At 40.9% G+C, this 25,516-nt stretch overlaps 1 protein-coding gene across 1 annotated transcript in view; it reads left to right on the top strand.

Moving 5' to 3' along the window:
* Sppl3 (signal peptide peptidase like 3) overlaps positions 1-25,516 on the top strand; it is a 101,920-nt gene that overhangs the window by 47,963 nt on the left and 28,441 nt on the right. The window contains exon 2 of the mRNA XM_050131541.1: positions 9,006-9,083. Within this exon, the coding sequence (XP_049987498.1) occupies positions 9,006-9,083 (78 nt within the window). The remainder of the gene's footprint in view (positions 1-9,005; positions 9,084-25,516) is intronic.

The raw sequence follows: 25,516 nt of genomic DNA on the forward strand, positions 1-25,516 counted from the left end.
CCCCCCCCCCCCCCCCCGTGAATAGATCATTTGAACAGTGTGATATGTGCACTGTTTTCTTCCAGTTTGCACTTTTTTGGAAATCGATGCCCTAAATGTTTCTTTGCCGTGTGTTTGTTATAGTCAATGTAGTAAAGTCTTTAATACTGGATATTTTCTCAAATCACAATTAGAATGTGCATGCTTTTGCATCTGTGACTTGAGGAGGTAGAGCGTCATCGTAGGAAAGAGTTGAAGTTGTAACATGGACCTTCATGTGCGGTCTTCTGCTGCGTGGATTCATTCTCACCTTCCGCAGGCTACCCATAAAGTACTTGTGTAAAACAATTCTAGCTCATTTCTATTGCCTTGGAGACTATACTTTTTTTTTTCATCTGAATTTGCTTGGTCATTGGTATGATTGATGGAAGTAATCTTTTTTTGCCATGTTAGTCCTGGTAAATGCAGCTGTTAACATATAGTTTACTTTGTATATGTTCTTTCCATTTAGTATCTGATAGTCCTGCTTGATAATAAAATAATATAAAATATAAGATAATATTTAAAATTGTAAGAAAAATAATAAATTGCTTGATACTTGTGAAGGAATGATGATATTTTGATACTTAGCAACACCATCTTATCATGGTCTGACTCGAGGATGCTGAGGATTGCTGCTAGTTCATACACACAGTTCTTGTGTACAGAGTGGCCATGTGGGTTTAAGGCTTACACACCAATACTACCTTTGTGAAAGAAAATCCACTCATCTCTCCCGCTAAATGCACCATGCAATAGTATATGGTTCTGCTTAACAGATTGTATTCACTGTAAAAATTAGCCCACAGGGAAGAACGAAGAGGTTGTCCTTTAACTTAGCGGCAGTTTTAGCCAGTGTCCTTGTTGAGAAAACAAGAGGACATAGCAGTGTCTGTTCAAATAGTAAACGTTTGGAGCTTCGTGAGCCATATGGTGTCTGTCACAAATACTCAGTGGTTGAAGTGCTGAAGTGGCAGCCTCAACACTACATAGAGAATTGGACTTGTCTTTGTCTATTGGGATGTAGTAATTGCCTGTAGTTTGCTGATTTCCTGAAATGTGGTAACCCATCCCATAGCTGTTTCTTTCTCCCTCAACTTCATTCTGCTGCTTTGTATCATGTGTCCTCGCAAGATTGGGCTCTTGCTCATTTTTTTGTACTTTGCATATAAATGATTGATTTGTTAAATTTTTATTTGATAAGATCCTGGTTCTGTCAAGCTTAGAATACAGTCAGTCACTCCTTGTGTAACTGTTTTGAAAAGTACTCACTGGAAGTTTGCCACTGTGCTGACATCACTACTTGTACTTGCACAAAATTGAACAGTCCGTGATTTTTTTGATCAAAATGTCACTATGTGGTATGGTTCATATTGGGATTTTTCCCTTAAAAAAAAAAGAAGGAAAATAATTATGGGCATTATGTATTTTTTTTTATTATTATTGAAAAAAATTCTGCCTCCTCCCTGCCTCCCATTTCCCTCCCCCTTCCCCTACTCCTCTCCCCTTCCCCCACTCCTTTTCCTCTCCCTCTCCAGTCCAAAGAGCAGTCAGGGTTCCCTTTATGGGCATTATGTTAGACAGATTGTTTAAATCAAAATGATTGGGCTAGCCAGGCCACCACACCTTTAATCCCAGCACTTGGGAAGCAGAGGCCGGTAGATATCTGAGTTCAAGACCAGCCTAACCTTCAGGGCCACACAGAAAAACCCTGTCTTAAAACAGCAACAACCAAAAAAAAAAAAAAAAAAAAAAGGCGAAAAGAACAACAACAAAATGCTTGGGCTGAAAAATTGCTTGCCAGATAAAGTTGCTTACTGACGTGCCCAACAATCTTTTTAATCATTAAAATTTATTTTTAGGCTTGTTGATGTGTCTGAACGTTTTGCTCACCTGTATGTCTGTGCTTTGTGAGTGTGCCTTATGTCTTTGGAGGGTAGAGGGTGCTGGATCCTCTGGAACTGGGATTATAGATGCCATTGTGTGAGTACTGGGAGTCAGACCTCGATCCTCTGGTCAATTCTCTCCAGAACATACATGGTAGAAGGAAAACACCAACCCCTGCAAGTTGTCCACTGACCTTCATACCAGACTCTCCTGCACATGCACTCCTACACATATGCATCTGTATATACACACAACGTGAACAAATATACTGAAAATGTAGGTGTTAGTGACCTATATTGTTTGGACTAACCTACCCACCAGAAAGTCCCACTGTGTGGTTCACAACTCAGTGGCACCTAAAAATTTAGGTCCCTTGAACCCAGTGGCACCTTACTGTAGTACTAATCTTGGTGTTGTTCAGCGGGCATGCAGCTTTTGTTTTTGTTTTTAAAGCCAATTTATCCTAGAATGTTCTTGATGAAGCAGTAAAGATTCCTTAAGTAAGTCTCAATCCTTGTACACTTTTTAACGAGAAAGTGGGAAGTTCCCACAAAGCATCTGTGCATATGACAGTGTCATTGCTCATCTTTAGCAGAGTACCTGTGCAGCCGTGTGACACTAGCTGGGGTAGACATTATCTGTTCTTTTGGGGAAGATGCCATTTTTACTTGAAAGAATAACACTAAAGTTAAACTATCAGTTCTTCAAAGCAAAATAAGCCTGGCTGATGGTAAAATTTGAGCTTTCAAATAGAAATTAGAGATTGGGGGATTTTTATCTACTGCCACCAGCTTCAGGAATGGCATTAACAGGATTTTTTTTTTTTTTGGTTTTTTGAGACAGGGTTTCTCTGTGGCTTTGGATCCTGTCCTAGAACTAGCTTTGTAGACCAGGCTAGTCTCGAACTCACAGAGATCCGCCTGCCTCTGCCTCCCAAGTGCTGGGATTAAAGGCGTGCACCACCATCGCCTTTTTCAAATATTGTATAAGGAAAACTGAACAACTTTCAGAACTGTATGAATTTAGTGCAGCAACCGCTTATATATTGCTTGCATCATCTTACAAAACCTTCTGTGGATAAAAACATTATCCAAAGTACTAAATAGGCCATCCAATTCAGATGTAATCTATCCTTGTCATTGTGGTTACTCTATTAACAGAGTTTCAGTTCTCCTCACCTTTAAGAAAACCGCTGTAGTCAAGTGTGGTGGTTCATGCCTGCAATCCCAGAGGCTGCGGCAAGAGGATTGTGATTTCAAGGCTAACCTAAAGTCTGTAGTGAGACCCTGTCTTAATAAATAAAAAGCAACAAATCACCCTATGAACATCAGAGAAAACTGTCTCACCCCCATTGTTTGAAAAAGTTGTTTAAATACCCACTGCATGCCTGATTTTTTTTTTTGGCTGGGTTTTTCCCATAGAGTTCAAGCCTGACAACATGTGGCAGTATGTGAAGTATACACACAGAATATCCAGCTGTGTTCCAGGTCAGACATGGGGAAGCTTACAAAGGCGTGAAGGAAGGCCCTTTTTAGTTTTGTGTTGTTCAGAAAAGGTGTTATTTATGTTCACATACAGTAATTTTATTTTAAATAAATTAACGAATATTTTAAACTTTTCAATATCTTGGGGTATTTTTTTAATATTTATTTATTTATTATGTATACAATATTCTGTGTGTATGTCTGCAGGCCAGAAGAGGGCGCCAGACCTCATTACAGATGGTTGTGAGCCACCATGTGGTTGCTGGGAATTGAACTCAGGACCTTTGGAAGAGCAGGCAATGCTCTTAACTACTGAGCCATCTCTCCAGCCCCCTATCTTGGGGTATTTTGTTTTGTTTTGTTTTGAGATGGTATCAGTTGGTCTAGACGGTTCCTGAACTTCTGCCTCCACATCCCAAGTTCTCTAATTACAGGTTTATATATAATCAAGTTATTCCATTTCTAATAGAGTAAATATCATAAACTCCCACTTACCAAATAAAAGCTTAACTTCAGAGTCCTCAGTTTTAGGAGTGTAATTCGTCACACAGCTGAAAAGTGGGTGGCTGGTCTGAGGCAGCACTCTTCAGAGCTGGAATAGGAGGACTGGGTTTGTTGATGGACAAGAATGCTTTTCATTGTACTGATGCGTGGGACACATTACTCAATAGTGCTTTCTGTGTTTTGGCTTAGCAGAACTTTTTAGTGTTACACACACTCGCTGGTAAAGGAGCTCGAAATAGATTTTAACTGCCTAAGTTTCTAAAGTCCAGCATGGTCCTGGCGTTCTTAGGACACACAACAACGTCTTGGATATTAGAGTACTTCTTGGCTTTGTCTATTAAAGCAAAGGCCTAGTAGGATAGGATTAGAGAATCCATGCTTTTTATAACTTAGCCTCAAATATCAGCACCTGACAGGCATCAAGACGTCACTGGCCAAGTTTTCCCATCTGTGTAAAATATAATAGGCCAACCTGATTTGGGCATGTTTCAAATGTATGTAATTGCTTCACATTTCATAAGGATTTGTTTATTTCAGAAAACAGCATAGTTCTTTCTTTAATGTACATTCAAAGTCTTTGGGAACAGACCCACCAAAGGGCTCAAGGTACAAGAATTCTCTGACAGTCTGAGATGGAGGACAGGAAGAGGCTCTGGAATAAGGTTGCTGGGCAAAATTTCCTAGAATTCCCCAACCACCCGCCTATTTTCTTGACAGAGCTGTCTCCTTCCCACCCCCTTTCTCCTGCTTGCCTGAGTTATTATTACTTTTAAATAATAACAGTATGCTTCAAAAAAGCAAGACTACAAAAGCCAAGTCATTGCCTTAAACCACCATCAAAAAGCCAGCCCCGAGGAGAACTTTGTTACATCTCTAGTCAGGGAAAAAGAACAATTTTAAACTGCTTTCCAAAACACCTACAAAAACCATACAAGCCGCTGCCTAACCTCATTTTCAACCAAATTTTAAATTGTAACTACATCAGAAATTCAGTGCAAATGTAAATCATACTAGCATAGCAGTTTTCAAGCACGGCAGCCTTGGCAGAGTTTAAGGGAACAGGAATTTGAATCCATTTCTGGTGCGAGTGCAAAATGGTGTACCATCTCTTTAGGCAGTGTGGTACAGCCTGTCACATCGCACACGCGGTTCATTTCCTGCTCCACTCTCACAAGTTTCAGCCTGAGTACAGCTTTCAAGAGTCTGTACACAGAGTAGTTTGCTCTAGCAGAAGTTTTATAGTTTTATTTATTTTATGTGTATGAGTGTTTTGCCTGCTTTTATGTATGTGCATCACAAGTGTGCTTGGTGCCCACAGAGGTCTGAGGATATCGGATCCGCTGGACCCACTGCTACCCCTTAGGTGCTAAGCACCTAGCCCAGATCCTCTAGAGAGTATCAAGTACTCTAAAGTGCTGAGGCATCACTCCATCAGCTGGAGTAGAATTTGAAACAGGTCCAGTTTTTTTGTCCATAAGGGATAGGGGTGGGGAGAACAACCAGGATCGGCGAGGTGAGTTGGCAGTTGAGATCAGGCTGTTCTTTCAAGGGACCTGAATTTGGGTCTAGTTTACCAGCTTAGCTGTCTTGCCAACCCTCCTACTTCTAATTATAATCAAAGACTTTGCCTTAGGTTTTGCCAGAGTAGGGCTGTGGCTCTGTGTGCTCGCCTGGCATGTATAGCGTCCTGGGTTCAATCCCCAATAAGAAAGAAGAGAGAACTAGCAGTAATCAAATTAGATTTTTTTTCTTTTTTAAATTTTATTATGTGAGTCTATGTTTGTGGACAGTCAGAGGACAGCTTGTAGGCGTAGGTTCTCCTTCCACCATAGGGGACATGGGGATTGAACTCATATTAACAGGCTTGGCTGCAGACACCTTTACTCACCAAGCCATCTTCTCAGTCATGACTCTAAAAACAAAATTTTATTATTGAAATTTTCAAACATATGCAAAAAGTGGAAGACCATAATAAAATTCTCTGTACTTGTTATTCTAACTTAACTATTTCCCCCTGGTTTTGTTGTTGCTGTTGTTTTGGTTTAGGTCTCTCTTACCTTCTTTTTTTCCCTTGAAGCATTTTATATTTTAAGAATGCATATTTTACTTATCAAAGGATGGGTTTAGGTCTTTTAACGTGTCATTTAATCTGGGAGCCCCACTGATGACAGTTCAGGTGGGCAAGAGGGTCTACACGGGGAGTTCAGAGCAGCCAGGGATACACAGACTTTCTCTCAAAAACAAGCTAATATCTTTGAGACATTTTCTAGCCAAGCTGTCATTGAACTCTCTAGGTAACTAAAAATGACCTTAGACTTCTGATTTTCCTGACTCCCCTTCCAAGTGCTGGGACTACAGGCATGAATCACCACATCTGGTTTAAATAACGTATTTCCAAAAGCAAAACAAAAAAAAAAGTTTTTTATTGGTTAAAGTGGAAAGTTCCAGTTAGACATTAGTTGACAGTTTCTGATTGGGTAATATGCTATCAGGTTTTGATTTACTTAAGGTTGGAGCCATCTAAGCTATGAACTTCTGACTAAACTTTGTTTGTTTTAAATACCCATAAGTGTTTGATATATCTATAATAGCTGCTGCTCAGAAACTGACTGCAGGGTTGGCCAGATGACTCAGCAGGTAAAGGCACTGGCTGCTGATAAGCAATGACCAGAGATAATCTCCAGAGATGATTCCACATAATGGAATGAAAAAATTGTATCCTAAGGGTCTCATATACCTACGTGTACACATACACACAAAAGTAAATAAATAAATGTAATGATTATTTCTAAAGATACACTGCCTGTGGACCCTTATGTCTTAACATGAAGTTTTTATTGTATGCTTTGAATGGGAGCATGGCATTGGGAGCATCTCCAGTAGATCAGACTTCACTTTGTAGCCAAGGATGGTCTTGAACATCTGATTCTTGAACTTCCACATCTGAAGTGAGTACTAGGATTGCAGATGTGCACCACCATACCTAACTAAAGGTCAGAGGACATACAGCCTTTCCTCCTCACTAGGAAGTAGTCAGCATGCAGAAAGGGTGGAGTATCTCCCATCTTTATAAAACTGCAATCCTGTTCTCCTATTACACACACACACACACACACACACACACACACACACACACACGGGGGAGGGAAGGGAGAGGGAGGGAGGGAGTAAGTCAGGGAGTCTTAGCTCTATTTTTCTTAACTTGAATTTCTTACCAGTTCCTATTTGATATTCATCACTTCGTTAGAGCACTCTTTGTTGAGGTTACCACTCCATGTGACACGGACAACATTGAGTAAATGTGCTATATACTGTGACTTGCTCATCTTAACCAGTGATAGCTCTGTAGAGTGCTGCTGTTGCAGATGGGAAAAATGATGTGTAAAGAGATTGGTTAGCCAGCTTCCAATGACCACAGGATTAAAGCTCAGCATAATCTAACCCTACTCCCTCATTAAAGTGACAGTTGTCCTTGACTCCTTCTCTTTCTCCATTTTGATTTTCTTTCCTGTGGTCCTCCTAACTGATGTTCAGATTTGGAGGGTCCTCAGGCCACCGTCATCTCTGGCCGTTTCCCACTGCTGTTAGGACACACTTGTGCACACCTGTGGACTCATTTAGAGGATGCCATAAGCTTCTGCACATGTACATCTTGCTGTCAGTGTACTCAAAACTTCGCTCTGACTCTCCCGCCTTTGTTTTGCTCTTTTTCTGAGTAGTACAACTCAGATAGTCAGTAGAAACCTGGGAATCATCCCCAGGTTGTCCTCTCTTGGTTCCCACACTCAACCAGATCCTGTTTATTGTAGATTATGTGTTTCATTCACCTCTTTCCGCCCTATTCTTAGAGGGGGTCCACCTGCTACCCTTACATGCAATGTCTGTTCTTTCTCCTCTGCAGCACTGCCCACAATTACATTCACTTAGGTTGAGGGGAAAAAGGGAAGAAGTCTCATTCCCTAAGTGGCTCACTCTCAGAATACCTGGCTCATACGCATCATTAAATTGTCAGAATTAGTGTGCTGGGAATGTCGTTGAGTGATAGAGCACTTATTTCAAATGCTTACAATGTACTGAGTTCAGCCCTCAACACAACAGAATCTATCTGGTGGTGCACACCTTTAGTCCCAACACTTTGGAGACAGAGGCAGAAGGATCTCTGAGTTTGAGGCCAGCCTGATCTACAGTAGTGAGTTCCAGGACAGTCAGGGCTACATAGAGAGAACTCTTTTTGCTGAATAAAAAAGAGAAATAATAATAATGGTGATAAAGATACTGTTCTGCCCAGGACTGGGTAGTGTAAATGGTGAGTTCCTGGAGATGCTTGAAAATAAGAGTTTGCGCTGGGCGATGGTGGCGCACGCCTTTAATCCCAGCACTTGGGAGGCAGAGGCAGGCGGATCTCTGTGAGTTCGAGACCAGCCTGGTCTACAAGAGCTAGTTCCAGGACAGGCTCCAAAACCACAGAGAAACCCTGTCTCGAAAAAAAAAAAATAATAAGAGTTTGCGTAGTTGAGCATGGGAGCTAAGGCATTGATGGTGGGACTGGAGGTGAAGGGTATGAAATTGCAGGGCTGCCATCCATCCAGGTCAGAAGAGAAGCAGCCATCAGGAAGATGTCAGTTTTTTCAGGCAATTGAATACAAAGTATAAGATAGTAATTAGTTTTAGATCCTCCCTACCACATCCAGATGACAATAATCAGTAGACACTAGAAAATAAGAAAAGGAATCGAGGAGAGATGTAGTTTTTACCTTATCATTAATTCAAACCAACATAGGACTATTGGTTATTCATTGTAAACACATAAAAGCATAAGCACTGAGATTTTTTTTATTGGATAGGTTTAAGTTGGTAGTGGATGTTACAAATGTGTTATGTATCATCATACAGAGGTGAAGTTTTTACACCATTATCTTTGAACATCCTAAGAATGTTACCTAACAATGCTATGAAGCTCTCGGTGTGTCCCGTGTGGTAAGCTAGCATATCTTGTTTTAATGGTTTGTGTTGCTAATGCTAACATACATTTCACTTAGTAAATACAGGGACTGTGAACTCCTTGAGCACCTGCAGCCTGTGAGTTAATATTTGTCCTCTTTATTTCTCTAGGGCCTATTCCCTGGTGGATTCCAGTCAAGTGTCGACATTTCTGATTTCCATTCTTCTGATAGTCTATGGTAGTTTCAGGTAAGATATTCTCCATGGGGTTGTTTTCATTTACAGGTAGAAGGAACATTGCTCTGTGGAGAGAAAAGGGTTTTGTAAGGACTTGAGTTCCAGCGGGTAATTCTAATATTTGTTCTTTGGTTGACTGCTGTTAATCATGTTTAACACATTAAACTTAGGACTTTAGCATATTAATGCAAATGTGGAAAAACTAATTGCTTAAAACTAGGTCCGCAGATAGTGAGTGACTCAGAAAAATTGAGCTTATTGGGAAGGCTATAAGGGGAGCTGACAGTGATTTTCTATACCACAGGGATCAAAATTTAGACAATTCGAATACAAAAAAAATACATGCTGCAAAATGAATAATAGTCACTGTTATGTTTGTTTGTTTCTCTAACTCCAAATCAAAGTGTAAACCAGAGTGCAGCTGTGCTCATGGAGCTGGTAAAGTTCTCCTTGTCCTGAAGAACTGCTTCGTGACTAGCATCTTTATAGAAGTTAATTTTCCCTTACTACAAAAGCTTTGGCATAGGTTGATCCCTACAAATTGCTAATAATAGACTTTTTTTAAACCTTCGGAAACCATTTCATGTAACTCACCCTGTTACTCGAGTTGAGTGTGGTAAATTACCAAGTCTTCTTTCTCCCTGTTGCCTTTGGGAGTGCTGAGACTGGATCCTGATGACTACATACTCATCCTAGCACTCAGTCATATGACTAGGAAGAAAACATAAAGAAGACAGACAGATGTCCCCTTCTCAGACAATCTTCCGTTGAAGGAGCTATAGTGGGTGTGTAATTCAGATCATTGTGTGGCTGACACAACCAAAAATGAAGGCTGTGGCCTGGAGAGAATGGCTAACAGCCAAGAGCATTCCCTGCTCTTCCACTTGATGCTTTGGTTTCCAGAACCCGTTGTAAGTCCAGCTCCAAGGGGTCCAACACCCTCTTCTGGCCTCTGAGGGCACCAGGACACGTATGGTATACACTCAGACACAACACACATACACACAAAATATGAAAATGAAAGTAAAGGCTGCTTGGGAAATTTTAAGTTAAAATTTCATGAAACAGCACGAATAATAAATACATCAGCAAAAGGATTTTGAACTACCTAATGTTTCTGGATGTTGATACTTTGTGAAATCACAGACTTTCAGTTCTTTATTATAGCCATTGTAGAAGAAAGATGTATCACTATTTACACACACTGACTAAAGTTTTAACCACAGAGATGTCTACAGAAGCCCTAAGCTCTTTTGCTGGTTTGTTGGCTTTTCTGTTTGGTGTTGGTGGTGGTGGTGTTTTGTCAACACAAGCTAGACTCCTCTGGGAAACAGGGAGCCTCTGTTAGATGACTTCTCCATCAGATTGGCCTGTAAGCAAGTCTGTGGGGCATATTCTTGATTAATGATTGATGTGGGAAGGTACAGCCTTCCAGGGCAGTGCCACCCCTGGACAGGTAGTACAAGTGGTCCTGGGTTGTGTAAGAAAACAGCTGACAAGCATGGAGGGCCAGCCAGTGAGGAACATTCCTCTGGTTCTGCTTCAGTTTCTGATTCAGTGATAGACTGTGATCGGGGTTTGTGAGCCAGATAAATAAACCCTTGCCTTCACTGAATCGCTTTCGGGTGTGATGTTTCTCCAGCAGAGTAAAATAGGACACATTTCTATTTATGTATGTATTTACTTTGAGACAGGGTCTGTCTATATAACCCTGGCTGTCCTGGAACTCCCTCTTAGACCAGGATGGCCTCAAACTCACAGAGATCTGCCTACCTGCCTTTGCCTCCTTAAGTACTGGAACTAAAGACATGTGTCACCATGCCCAGTTTAAGACTGCTTGTTATTTGAGACAGGGTTTTTCTGTGTAGCCCTGAACTGTCCTGGAACTCCCTCTGTAGACTGTGCTGTCCTTGAGCTTGCCTCCTGAGTGCTGAGATTAAAGGTGTGGACCACCATCGCCCAGCTAGGACACAATTCTTAATCACTTTTAGGAAGCCATGGCAATTTAGAACCTTACCAAAGTGATCGATATTATCCATATTTTGTGTTTTTACCCCTATTTTATCTTTTATTACCACTGATACCATGTATCAACATTTAAAAAAACTTACAATTTAAAACAAAAAGAGCCATCTTTAGAGTTACAACTCATACCACTTTTATTAGTGAAAATTACCTTTTCTTTCATACACACACACATATACAGAGTTGTGTACATTTAGAAAGTTCCTTTATATACTGATTCTTTTCACGCAACACCCCAAGTATTTTCTGTAGTCATCATATTAGTGTTTAGTTCAATTTTTCTTCATGCTGTTTTTGTTGGACATGTGAGCTGTTAACATTTTTGTATCTTTTTCACCTTTGGTTGAACTCTATTATTAAGATAAACATTTAGGGCCAGTTAAAGTGGCTCAGCAAATAAAGGCACTTGTTACACCAGCTCAGAAATTCAAGTCAGATCCTGTAGACACAAGTTTATGTCCCACCTGGTTCTAGTCCCAGTCTTTCAGTACCAGAGAAACACACAGAGGCTTATATTAATTAGAAACCATTTGGCCTATTAGCTTAGGCTTATTATTAACTAGCTCTTACAACTTAAATTAATCCATAATTCTTGTCTATGTTTAGTCATGTGGCTTGATACCTTTTCTCAGTAAGGCATTTTCATCTTACTACTTCTACATCTGGCTCGTGATTGCATCTCTGCCATTCCTCTTCCCAGAATTTTCCTAGTCTGGTTGTCCCAGCTATACTTTTTACCTGACTACTAGTCAGTCAATGTTTTATTAAACCAATATAAGTGACATATCTTTACAGTGTACTGGTGTGGGAGGTCCTTCTGTCTATGTGTTGCTCTCATTGGTTAATGAATAAAGAAATTGCCTTGGCCTGTTGATAGGGCAGACCTTAGGTAGGCGGGGAAAACTAAATGGCAAGCTGGGAGAGAGGAGGCAGAGTCAGAGGAGAAGCCATGGATCCTCCACCTGAGACAGACACTGGTTAGAATCTTTGCCAGTAAGCCACATCCATGTGGTGATATACAGATTAATAGAAATGGGTTAAATTAATATAAGAGTTAGCCAGTAAATAGCTAGAGCTAATGGGCCAAGCAGTGTTTTAATGAATACAATTTCTGTGTAGTTATTTTGGGGCTAAACTAGCCAGGTGGCCAGGTCAAACAAGCAGGCCCTCCCCCTACAGTGTACAAAAGCATTATCCCACAGCAGGATCCCTTGAATCCATGTAAAAGGAAGGAGAGAACCAACTATGCAAAGAACCCCCCTCCCACCGTGTGAAATATATTTGTTTAAAGATAAACATTTAAAAGTTGAAATACATGAACTGTCTCTTCCTACTACATGTTGCTGTATTAGTTCCAGAAAATTACACCAGTTCAAATCTTAGCATTGTATTAAAGAGAGTAACAGAATTGTTGTATAGGTGTTAAGGGTCTCTTTGGTGAACTTCCTGGTTTACAGTGAGAAGACTGGAGCACTAGTTTTGTGCCTGGGAGATCAGAAGACATCAGAGCTACAGATAGATGTGAGCCTTCAAATGGGTGCTGGGAACTGAACTTGGGTTCTGTGCAAGAGCAACAAGTGCTTTTAACATCTGAGATACCTCTTCTGCCCATTTTGTTTCTTTGTTTGACAAGGTCTCACTATGCTGTGCCCTGGCTGTCCTGGAGTTTGCTGTGTACACCAGACTGCTCTTGAACTCACAAAGCTCCAACTTCCCAATCCATAATAACTACTCATCATCTCCCTAGATGTGCCCGCTCAGGACACCCCAGCTGTGATTCTTAGGATGTGACCCCTTGTCATTGTCTGTTTTCATTGCTGTGTTTTTAACAGCATCCATACCTGTTAGTGTATTTCACTTCTTTTTATTGCTGAGTAGCTTTTCTGGCTTTCTGTGCTGCTGCTATTTTGGCTGTTATGAATATCAGTGCTGTGAATGCTTATGTATAAGTGTTGGTGTGAGAGTACATTTTTATTTCTCTTCAGTAGCAGAAATACTAGATGATATGGTAATTCTTTGATTTAACATTTTAAGAATTGCCACTGTTTTCCAAGGCATCTGTACCATTTTACGTTCTCACCAGCATTGTACGAGTTTCTTCACATTTTCACCAACAGTTCTCTAATGTTAGTGTTTTCTTCATCTTTACTAGCATGTATTGATTACATATCATAGACTTCAACTATCTGATTTCCATACCTGTATATCAGTATTTTCCCCTTAGTCCATGCAAGCACATTACTCTCTTATTCCCTTCCTTTTGACTCTATTCTTCTTCCCAAATAGTCCTTTTCTGCTTGCATGTTTTCTTCTTTGTTATTACTGTTCAGTCTAGACTCAGCATGTAAAAGGAAATATGATTTTTATCTTTCCCAGCCAGGTTAATTATACTTAATATAATGAATTCCACTTTTACCTATTTTCCTGAAAATGGTATACTTTCATTTCCTTTATGGCTAAATTGTGTGTGTGTGTATGTGTGTGTGTGTGTGTGTGTGTGCACGCGCGCTCCGTTGGTTCATTAAAAAACATCAAAGGAAATGCATGACTTGCCTATTACCACACATTGGTGTGGGGGTATCTCTGTTGCATGCTGACTTAGCTTCCTTTGACTCTGTAACTAGAAGTGATGATCAGGATCTTACTGCAGTTTTTTTTTTTTTTTTCAAGAACCTGCATCCTGATTTCCATGGCATTGGAACTAATTTACATTCCCACCAGCTGAGTGCACATAATGTATTCCTTTTCCCACCTGTGTCCTTACAAGCATTTGGGCTTATATGTGTTGTTTGTTTCTTGATGGTAGCCACTCTGGGTTAAGATGGAACCTCAGCATCATTTCAGTTACCCATTGTCATCATTCTTCTGTGATCCTATGGGTATAAAGTGGTACCTCATTATAGCTTTGGCTTGCATTTCCTTAGTGACTTACTGTGTCCCCCATTTTTACATGTGTTTTGTCATCCATGTAGATTTTTGTGGCCCCCCCACCCCATGAGGGGTCAAGTCCAGGGTCATAATAAGCATGCCATACTTACACCGAATCCCTCTCCCCATTTTTATCTTTCTAGTGTTGAATTTAAGAGTTCTTTACATACTGTGAAGATGTCTTTACTGGTTACATACTTGCAAAACATTTTTTCTTTCTTCCAGTCTCTGGGTTTCTCTTTTCATTTTCTATATAATTGTAGTTGTATATTTCCTGGTGGACTGACCTTTAAATTATCCCTCTGTATCAGTGGTTCTCAACTTGTGGGTCAAGATCCCTTTGACAAACTTCTGTCTCCAAAATGTTTGCATTATGATTCACAACAATTGCAAAATTACAGTTATGGAGTAACAATGAAAATACTTTTATTATTGGAGTCACCTTAACATGAGGAACTGTATTAAAGGGTTGCAGTGTTAGGAAGGTTGAGAACCACTGTTTATACCTTCCTAACAATTTTTGTTACTATTTTACTGAGTCTGATGTTAGTATACTCACTCAAAGTCTTTTAATTTTTTTCAATTTTCAAGAATTTGTTAAAGATGTATCAAAATCAAGCTACAATGACAGATTTAAATGACAGCCTTGGGAATCCCAAAATTCTTTTTTTTTTAACATTTATTTTGTAGTTATGTGTGTATGTAGGGTGCATCATGTAGGGTGATGTACAAGTGCATCATTTCATAGCCTTCCTTGGAGGCGTTCAGATAAATAAATGTTTGTTAAATGAATCATAATACCCTTTGATAGAAACATTTGGGAAGTATTTCAGTCAAAATTGAGGCTATACAATACAGGGGCTGTGGTCTGGATGACAGGTTTACTCTAGAGAATAGCCCGAGGTTGTCATGCTGTCTGGCTGTTGATCCCACAGTTCTTCCTGACCATGGCGCTCTTAAATACAGTGGTGATCCAGATGTGTGCTGTTGACAGCTGAATGTGGACCTCCTTGTCTCAGCTGCATATCATAGTATCAGACCTGGCAGAGCCTTGTGCATACCATGTTTCTCCTTGTCCTAAGGCACATAGTGTAGGTTTTCCACAACAGGCCAAGGATTTTGCTCAGAAAATCCTTTAGAGTCTAAAGCATGAGTTTATTTCCAAGCATTGGTGGGGTAAGAGTGTAGCTCAGTGTAGAACACTTGACCTGCCTGTCATGTTCACTCTGATTTTGAGCTGCAGTGGCACAAATTACTAAGTTTTTGGTGTTTGTGTTGCCTGTACATGTTATGTGGGGGTATATTATGGTGGAGTCCTCAACAGCACTCTACCTTATTTTTTAAGATAGCATCCCTCACTGAACCTGGAACACATCAATTCGGTAGCCTGAGTAGCCAGTAAGCACTATGAATCCTTCTCTCTCCAGCCCTAACACTGGGGCTATAGATAACCCTACTGCACCTGGCCCTTTATTCTGCTCCTGGGGATCTGGACTCAGGTCCTCGTGCTTGTGTGGTTTACTAACTGAGGCATCTCCCCAAATTTTATTCCTTTTTTTCAAATTTTATTCCTTATGATTTAATTCTTACCTTTAAACAAAGAAAAATTATAGTTAGATCTCTACCTCAGCCTTATTAAAGTCTTACTCACATTCAGTGTGCTAAACAACTTCCTGCTATAATGTTATAATAAACTCTTGTCGTGACCAGATCTACTTGATACTAATTAGTTGACCTTTGGATTCCACTCAGCTCAGGATTAAACCGTAGCATCATGTCGAAAGTTGCTGACCTGACGTCTGCAGTGAGACAGTGCACATGCACAGGTCAGAGGAACTGCATAATGCAGTGATATGAAAGCTATCCTTAGCACATTAGTACATGGAAGACTCTAAAGTGGTGTGTCTGTCCTAGAAGGTAAGAAAGTGGAGTGATCTTTGTTTGCCTCTCCAGCACACATGGTAGTGTGTACCTGTAACCCTGGCTTTGGGGGATGGACACAGGCAGATCCAATAAGCTTAGCCCAAACAGCCATGTTCAGTAACAGACCATCTCAAAAACTGAGGTGGAATATGATAGAGGAAGATGCCAGAAGACTTCCTCTGTCTTCCGCAGGTGCTCACATGGGTATGTGTACAGCACACACAACACACACACACACACACACACACACACACGGAGAGAGTGTAAATACATACTAAATGTTCTGGGGCTCTCTTGCTTTGTACTATTATTGTTGTTGTTACTATTTTACATGTTTCGTATTGTGGCTTTTGTGTTATTTTTCTGGTTGTGAGGAGCTAGAGGTCTTGTTTGGTGAGTAGCTAAAGGTCAGGCAGGGGACATGAGATGATAACACAGTAGCACTAGTGCTGGTTTGCTAGAACTGCCTAACAAAGTGCCGCAGACTTCCTGGTTAGACAGCAAAGAGCTTTACTTTAGTTCTAGAAGCTGAAAGTCCAGTATATAAGATGCCACCAAGGGGGCCTTCATCCTGGCACCTCTCCTTGCATCATGGATTTGATCTTCACAGATAGATGGTGCCTTCATATGTTTTTCTCTCCTGACTACACAGATGTCTGGAAGGACCATATGTCTCTCCCTTTCTCTTCGCCACATCTGCTCATTTCCTGTGATACCATTTTAAGCCAGGTGTGGTAGCACACACCTTTAGTCCTAGCACTTGGAGAACACAGGCAAGTGTATTTCTGTGAATTCAAGTTCAGCTTACTAGTCCAGTCCTAAGACTGCACAGTGAGACTCTGTCTAAGGGGGGTAGAAAAAGAAAACAACCTTACGTGTAATATTTAAAACTGTCTGCATTCAGTCAGTCACATGTTCAGGTCCTGTAGTTAAAACTACAGATAAGAATCTTGTGAGTGTACTGTTCAGTCCAACTTAATAGTGATCATATTACTGTTCAGACTACAATACGCTGAATGATTTTGAAGTGGGGTACTTTAATCTTGCTATGAAAATATAATGAATAATTGCCTAGGAATTTGTAGTCCCCTGCTTATAGGGTTACTCTGGAAATCGTGCCCTGGTCAGTGTGGCACACTTCTTTAATCCCAGCAGGAAGACTAGATAGGCGAATCTCTGTGAGTTTCAGGATATCCAGGACTGTTACACAGAGAAACCTTGTCTCAGAAACAAAGAGAGAGAGAGAGAGAGAGAGAGAGAGAGAGAGAGAGAGAGAGAGAGAGAGAGAGAGAGAGAGAGAGAGAGAGAGAGAGAGAGAAGGAAGCAGACTTTTAGAAGCCAAAAGCGGCTGAGGGACTCCTGGGCCTTGATTGCTTAGCCTGGGTGTTTGTGGAGAGGGAAAACTCTCTGTATATTGTCGTCGAATAACATAGTTTATCCTGCTGGTTGAGAAATATCTAAGAAAATACCAAGTTGCCTTTAAACAGTGTCCATATGAAGGCCAGTGAGAATTCTTTCTAAGTTGATTTGGGTTTCCTTTAAGTACATTTCGGCTCCTCTAGAAAATGGCTCATTTGACAATTAACTAAGGTAATTTGATTGAAATAAGTATCATTCCAAAAGAACAGCCAAACCAAACAAAACAACTTCACAGGTTCATAAAAACCCCACTTGTACAGTTCAACCCTTGGAGAGCATTAGGAAATGTTCTGATGATCCAGTAATAAATAATAAATAATATACATACTAAAGAAACAAATGTGAGCTCACCTAAACTTAATTTAGTTTAGATAAAAGTCCACACACACACACACAAACAAACACACACACATGCATGTACTCACGTGCGCGCACACACACATAATATATTTGAATATTAAATTTTAGCAGCATAAACATTTTAGAGAGAAAACAGGAGCTGGAGAGTAAATGATGAGTGAATTATAAATTAATTATGAGTTTCTCAGAAGACTCCCTGGGCACCTTCCTCTTTTGTCTTTTCTTGGGGCAGACTATTACATAAAAACAAGGCTTTAATCTTTCTCGTTCACTGTTTCTTTTAACATTTTTTTTTCTGCAGCAGATAAAGTTCCATTCGAATGCCCCCTCTACTTGCTGAGCCCCTTCCTCCCGGCTGAGGTGGGAATGTTTCAGGCAGTGAAGATGTGAGTAGAAGTTCCATGTTTCCTTTTATTCTGGGCTGCAAGGATTCAACTTCTCTGATTTTGTTTTAATTGCAACCTATCAAACCTATAGTGAGATACATCTAAATCTGTAACAGAGGGCACATACATCACAGCGCCATCAACACAGTATTGGAAAATCAATGTAGAAAGGGGAAGAAAGTCTGTCATTAATGTGGGTTAATAACATTGCAGCAGTGGTTTTGAAGTATGACATTTAACTATACTTTCCCACTTAGGTGAAGTTATGAACCTGGGCCTGCCTGTATATTTGGTCCAAACCCAGAACACTTTATTTAAAGTCTTTTGAAGGATTTGCGTAAGAGAAGGCAACTTTTTGTTTAAAGGCAAGTGAACGAATGGTTTTGTGTTTATTTTTTTCTCACTGCCGACACGCAAGTAAGATTGCCTTGTACCCGAAGGACAGGTTCTGTATTCATTGACAAGGATGTGCTTGGCCTGTGAGCGGGAATGCTTTTCTTTACGGGGCTCTTTCTATCTAGCTGCAAGACTCAAACTATTCATTTGAGTTAAGTTATCTGATATTAACTAGGTAGTATGGGATTGGTGACTGGGATAAAATACTCCCCAAATTCACGGAGCGCTAGAATCGCTCATGAAAATCAACGCCATTTCTCAGTCTAGGAACTATAACCAAGTTGGCAATTGCTGAATTTTTGTCATTGAAACCCACTGAAAATTGGCATTCTGTTTTAAAACTCACACAGTCCCTTTGAGGCTGATAATGCAAGCGTGGCATCCAGTAGTGTTTCGAAAAGGCTCTGTTTTCCCTGGTGCTTCTCTGATCCCCAGACTCATCCCTCCTCATCCCTGAAGGCCACCATCCCACAGCTAGTCCTGAGTGAGAGCTCTTCCGCGTGGGGGCTACTCTGTAAAATGCCCTTCTGACCAGCAGGGATGCTACTCTCCTGGGAGATCACTAGAAGCCCGGGCAATGTTGGCAGCACAAGGACCCATCTGTCTTCAGGACCACTCTGTTCAACAGCGGTCTCATGACATCATTTCCATCTCTGGTCTCCTCTCAAAACTTGGTCATTACCTTGCTCAGGTTTATGAATAACTCAAAAAAATAAAACTCTAGAAAAACCTCGATTTATCATCTTAATCATTTTTTTCTTTAACAACAATAGGAGAAAATGATTGGGTTTTTCTATTTCTAGGGCATGCTCCCAGGGAAACAAAGAGGCGCAGAAATAATTTCTGTTCCTAACCTACACAATATAATAGAAAGAATGGATCACATGCACAGAAAGATGAGAAGCTGTTGAAAGGTTACACCACACAAATGGCAAATCAATGAATTTATAATTTATGTCAACAGCAAACACATTCTAAACGCCCATTCTTGATTAGGCAGCATCATGAGGGAGCTCAAAAGGGGGATACAATACTGTTAGACATGAACATAAACCAAATGTGTCAGCGTTAGCACAGTACCCACGATGGCAGAGCCTGCCATGGCGCAGAGGAAAGCGCTAGGTCCTTAGAACAGTCCTGAGCAGAACAGGGATGGGCGCCTCTCCTGTGCCTGGTCCATCTGTTGTGCTTTGGCAACTCCACAGGCCCTCAGTACTTTCTTGAGACCTCGTCCTCTCCTTGGGTCGGTTCCCCAGAGCCTCTGAACTCCGAGGGGTGTGATTTGGAATGATAGTGTTGCCGGCATAAATGCAAGCACTCCAAATACGTCTTGTGACCACCCGTGTCGCCTAAAGACCTTTCCCCACGTCTCCTCTCTCTCTCTCTCTCTCTCTCTCTCTCTCTCTCTCTCTCTCTCTCTCTCTCTCTCTCTCTCTCTCTCTCTCTCTCTCTCTCTCTCTCTNAGAGATATCTTGGACTGGAGAGTTCCAGTTCAGTGGTAGAACGTTTGCATGGCACATCTGAAGACTTAGGTTCCATTCCCAGCACTGAAGAAGGAACCATCTTGGCACAGTGCCTGGCCAGTGAGTCAGTTAAGGCTAGCTGTCATAAACTGAGTGTGCTAGCACACTCCTGTTATCCTTACAGTGAGCAGATAGAGGAAGGACATCATGTTCAAGGACATGTTTGGTTACATAGTAACTTCAACCCAGTCTCACACTGTCCTTCCCTTGCCCACCCCCAATAAAACCCAGCTGTCATTATTGTGGCCCCAGAATATGTCCAGCTACTTCATCAGAATACCATCCTCTTCTCTAATATGCATCTATGGTGGGTTAGATGGTCAAGAGACAGGATTTCTTTGCTGTATAGCCCAGGCTGGCCTCAAACTTGCTGTTTTCCTCTATCTTCCTCTTGAATGATGACTGTGTGCATCAATAACTGATATTTGCCTCCTATAACTTGACCTACTACTACTTCCTGTTCAGTTATAGTTTATATAAAGTGGAAATAAAAATAATTGGTTTGGTTATTTTTTTTTAAGACAGGATCTTACTGTGTAACACTGGCTGATTAAGATTTTTAATCTTAACTTGCTCTCCTCTTGCCTCAGCCCCCAACTACTGGTATTTTGGGCTTGTGCCACCATGTCCAGTTCCTTCTGTTGGTCATTTTTCTTACTTTCTTATTGTGTATGTATTTGTGTGTGAGTGGTGTGTTTGTGCCCCAACATGCATGTGGAGGGACCACTCTGTGGAGCTGATCCTCTCCCTCCATGTTTATGTGGATCAATCTCAGATCATCAGGCTTGCACAGCAAGCTCTTGACCTGCTAAACTGTCTCACAGCCCACGGTGATCATTAAAACATTGATTTCAGTAAGCAAATAGCCAGGGTGCAATTTGAATGGAGTGTACAGTAATAACATTTTGGTGTGTTGGCATCATATTATGTTATTGCACAGCAGTAATAAGATTGTGGTGGTGGGACAGGGCTGGGGGAATGAGAGTAATCATCTTTGAAGACAGAACAGACTGTTCAAGGTCTAGCCAAACACTTTGATGTCCGTCGTTAATAAGTTACCAAGTAAGTGAGGATAAAAGCCCATAATTAAAAATAGTCCCAGCACTCTAAGGCAGAAGTCTTCTGCAAAGGCAGTATTTAAACAGTTGGAATCTGCTGTCAGCTGTGTGAGTATACCAAGCTATTGCTGGATTCCAGTCACAGAGGCCTGCCCAAGCCAGGCCAGCAATCCTAAAACTTCCCAGCTTGAGCCCTCCACTTCACTAACACAGATTTCTGTGTATGCAGCAGTGACCCTTAATGATCAAACAGGGCTTGATTTTGAGCAGGATTGAGGCAACTGAGAAACTCAAAGTCACTTACATAAGACCTGGTAGAAGTGGTCACCTCCATAACTCCTTGTGCTACAACAGGACCTGCCAGCAAGACAGTGAGAGATGCATTTGGTTGCTCTTTAAAAACATACAGACGTGTATTTGTTGGGGAATGTGTTTGTGTGAGTACAGGTACCCAGCTGAGTCCAGGAAGTATCCAGTTCCTTGGAGTTGTTACAGGTTACTAACCACCCACATTGGGCACTAGAAACCAAATTCAGGTCCTCTCGGAACAGAGTACACACTTTTAACTGCTGAGCCATCTCCCTGGTACTTGCTTTTTTTTTTTTTTTTTGGTAAGACCTCTAGGTAGTCCAGGCTATTCTCTAATTTGTAAAATCTCCTGCCTCAGCCTCCTGTATGCTGAGATAATAAACCTGTGCTGCCATGCCCATCTTCAAGGTAGAGAGTTTTTTTTAAGGGAGCAGGGTGTGGCAGTTTGCTTCTTTGCAAGAGTTTCACTATATATTTATGTTTATGGGTGTGTTCATATGAGTACAGTGCTTGAGGAGGCCAGAAGCAGATGTTGATTGGCTCCCTGTAGCTGGAGTTACAGTGGCCATGAGCTGCTAAAGTCCAGGAGAGTGATCACAAGTCCTTTACGAGAGCAGTGCACGCTCTTCATGGCTGAACTCTCTCCAGCTCCTATTTTTTCTGATGCTGCTTTTATTTTTAATACATGCAAGTAAGTGGGTTTGTAACCTTTCCTATGTATATTCTCATTCTACTTTGTCCTCTGTCACCAGTGATCTTCCACTCCAGTCCTCTCTTTCCCACAAATACACCCTTTCTGCCTTCTTGGTATATATTCTTGTTGATTTCCTTTGCTGTGCCTTTAGACAGTTCATCAGAATCAGCTGGAATAGGAAAGACAAATATCATATTGTTCCCTCATATGTGGAATCTAGATTTATATACATGTATGTTGTTGGACTTTCTTATCAGACTTTCTTTGGACTGCCAGCTCCCCAATAATGACAGAGAGACCTCTTATTAATTATGTAAGCTTGGCCTTTAGCTTAGGCTTGTTCCCAACTAGCTCTTAGAACTTAAGTATAACTATTTGTATTATTCTATGTTCTGTCACATGGCTAGTTACCTATCCTCCATAATGTATGTCCAACTTCTTCAGTGTCTTGCTAGTGTCTCCTGCTGTGCAGATTCTAACCCTGAGTTCCTCTCTCTGCCCAGAAGTCCCACCTATTACTGCCTACCAGCCATTCGGCTCTTTATTAAACCAGTCAGGTGCCTTAGGCAGGTAAGGCAAGACAGACACATCTTCACACAATGTAAACAAATATCCCACAACACATCTACATAATACATATATAAGAAATGAAGTAGAAAGGATGGCTGTAAGAGAAGAGGAAGGAGGTCTAAAGGTAGAGTTCTTAGTAGCTCTCAGCTAATAATAAATTGAAAGAGCTAAATAGTCCCTTAACCTGGCTAGCACTGACCTCAGCACCCAGGTTCATTCTCCCATCTTCATAGAGAGGCTGTGTAATGACTGTGCCTCCAGTAAGACCAGAAAGGCAACTGGCAGCTTTCCAGTCCAGAGTGTCAGGATGTGCCAGAGTAGTGGAAGCTTGGCCCCAGGGCAGAGATGTAAATAAAGATTCTTGTAAAGTTACCCAGCTGTCACGAGAGTCAGAGAAGCAGTGTGGACATAACAAATGTACTTACTGTTATTATATTCATAAGTGGATTTGAAAACTCAGATTACTTCACATCTTCCCAAAGCATGCCCACAGGGAAGAGGCAGTCTGTGTTCCCCTGGCTGCAGACATGTCTCCATGCACAGCAGCACCAGTCTAGACGTCCCAGCCTTTCAGGTGATTAGCGCTGTCATGAGACCTAATGAATGTTAGGTACAGAGGGGTGGAACCATTCATTGAAAATTACCATAGGTGTTGTGGCAAAGGAAATTCATTTTAAAATGTCATGTACAGGATTTTTTGGGGTTTTTTTTATGTTTTATTGTTGTTTTATAGACCTTATTAGAAGCAAGAATTAACAGTTTGTTCAACATCCAGTCACTATAACAATTCCCCTAGGACCGATGGGGTTGGATAGGTAAATTAGTCTTTCATTTAGATCTTTTGGTAGAGCTAAAAATAAATATAAGATCCCAAATGTATATAAGCAGATGAATGTTAGAATTAGAAAACTGAATAGTCTAGATTTGTTTATTATTGTTGTTATTGTTATTATTATTATTATTATTGGTCTCAGTGTGTGTGTGTTTGCATACAAAATACAAAAAGTGACGTTTTCTAGATAGTGTTCTGCAGACAGCAAAGGAAAGCAATTCTGACTCACAATGAGTGATCCCTGTTTCCTGGCTCAAGCTTCTATACCATGCAGCAAAAGCATTCCCTGAGTCAAGAGAGATTTGAGAGAGTATGGATCCATGCATGTGAGGAAACTATGTGACAGTATCTGAAGAAAATGTCTGTTCCCAGTAGCCAGCTTGGAACAATTTATCATTCACATGGCATCTGATTATTGTCTGATGAAATGGTCATCTGCTTAGGTCTATAAACATGTAGAGTACTCAGTGATAGAAAGTGCTGCTTCACGTCACTCCATAATCACCAGAACAACAGCTGAGCAAGTGAGAAATTAGACAAAATATATAGTTGTAGAATGAAGTTAAATAATACACTGGATTGTATGGTACTATCAGCTATTAGACATTGCAGAGAAGATAGTGGACCTAAAAATGAAGAAATAGAGACTGCCCAAAAGGAAGCAGGGATGAGCATCACTGAAAAGCAGAGACCTGTCATTGCCTCTCCTGTCACACCACTCCCTCAGGAAGCTGCCACAAAAGGATCACATACTGAGACCCCTGCCTCACCCATCCCCAGCTACATAAAGGTGAGATCATTGCCATATATTTTTAGAGTTGTTGAAAACCAGAATTCACAGATCCAAAAGCCTCAGTAAACTCCAAACACAAGAAGCTGGACTTATAGTACCTCAAGGTACAGCACAACCTGCATGTAATAGCTCAGAACCAGTTAGAAAAGGAGATCCAGAAAGTGGCAAGAGGCGGGGTCTACAGAGATGGAAAGACGAAGATGACAACTCAGTTCATCATTAGAAAAGAAAAACACAATGTCAAGACATTAGAAACAAGCTCATCACTGTAAGATTCTATGGCAAAAAACAAATACCTTTCAGGAATGAAGAAAAAATATTTTTAGATAACAGAACCTGAAAGAATTTGTCTCCAATTTCCTTTTAAGAAATTTTAAAGGGGCTGGAGAGATGGCTCAGAGGTCCTGAGTTCAATTTCCAGCAACCACATCGTGGCTCACAGCCATCTGTAATGAGATTTTGTGCCCTCTTCTGGCCTGCAGGGATACATGGAGGCAGAATACTGTATACATTATAAAGAAATAAAATCTTTAAAAAAAAAAAAAAAAAACCTTTTAAAGGAAATCCTTCAAACCAAATCAAAGTACCAGCACTTGAGCTGAGTGTGGCTAAGAGGCAAAGCAGACCCATATCTCTAAGTTTGAGGCCAGCCTGGTCTTCATGGTAAGTTCCAGGCCACCTAGGGCTACATAATAAGACCCTTTCTTTAGAAAAATTTTAAAAAATAGCTGTTTGTGTCTGTAGAGGTGGCTTGGTGGTTAAGAGCGCTGACTGCTCTTCCAGAGGACCTGGGTTCAGTTAGAGCCATCTGTAACTCCAGTATTAGGGGATCTGATGCTTCTTTCTGATCTCCATGGACTTCTACAAATGAGGTCAAAGACAGCCAGGGCCACAGAGAAACCCTGTCTCAAAAAACCTGGAAGGGAGGGAGGGAGGGAAGGAAGGAAGGAAGGAAGGAAGGAAGGAAGGAAGGAAGGAAGGAAGGAAGGAAGGAAGGAAAAACCTAGATCGGGATATTGCTCAACCCCTAAAGTGGCTTCTGCACAAACATGAAGACCTGAGTTCAAATCCCCAGAGCCCACATAAAAACTGGGTGCAGCACAACTAGGAGACAGAGACAGTTGGATTTCCGGAACTCTAGTCAGCCAGTCCAGCCTAATCCGAGATAGAAGTGGAGAATAATAAAGGAAGACATTTAATATTAACCTCTAGCCTCCACACATCTGCAC

This window comes from Alexandromys fortis, unplaced genomic scaffold (assembly GCF_014885135.2).
Source record: "Alexandromys fortis isolate MF-2015 unplaced genomic scaffold, M_Fortis_MF-2015_v1.1 scaffold_382, whole genome shotgun sequence".
Lineage (NCBI taxonomy): Eukaryota > Metazoa > Chordata > Mammalia > Rodentia > Cricetidae > Alexandromys > Alexandromys fortis.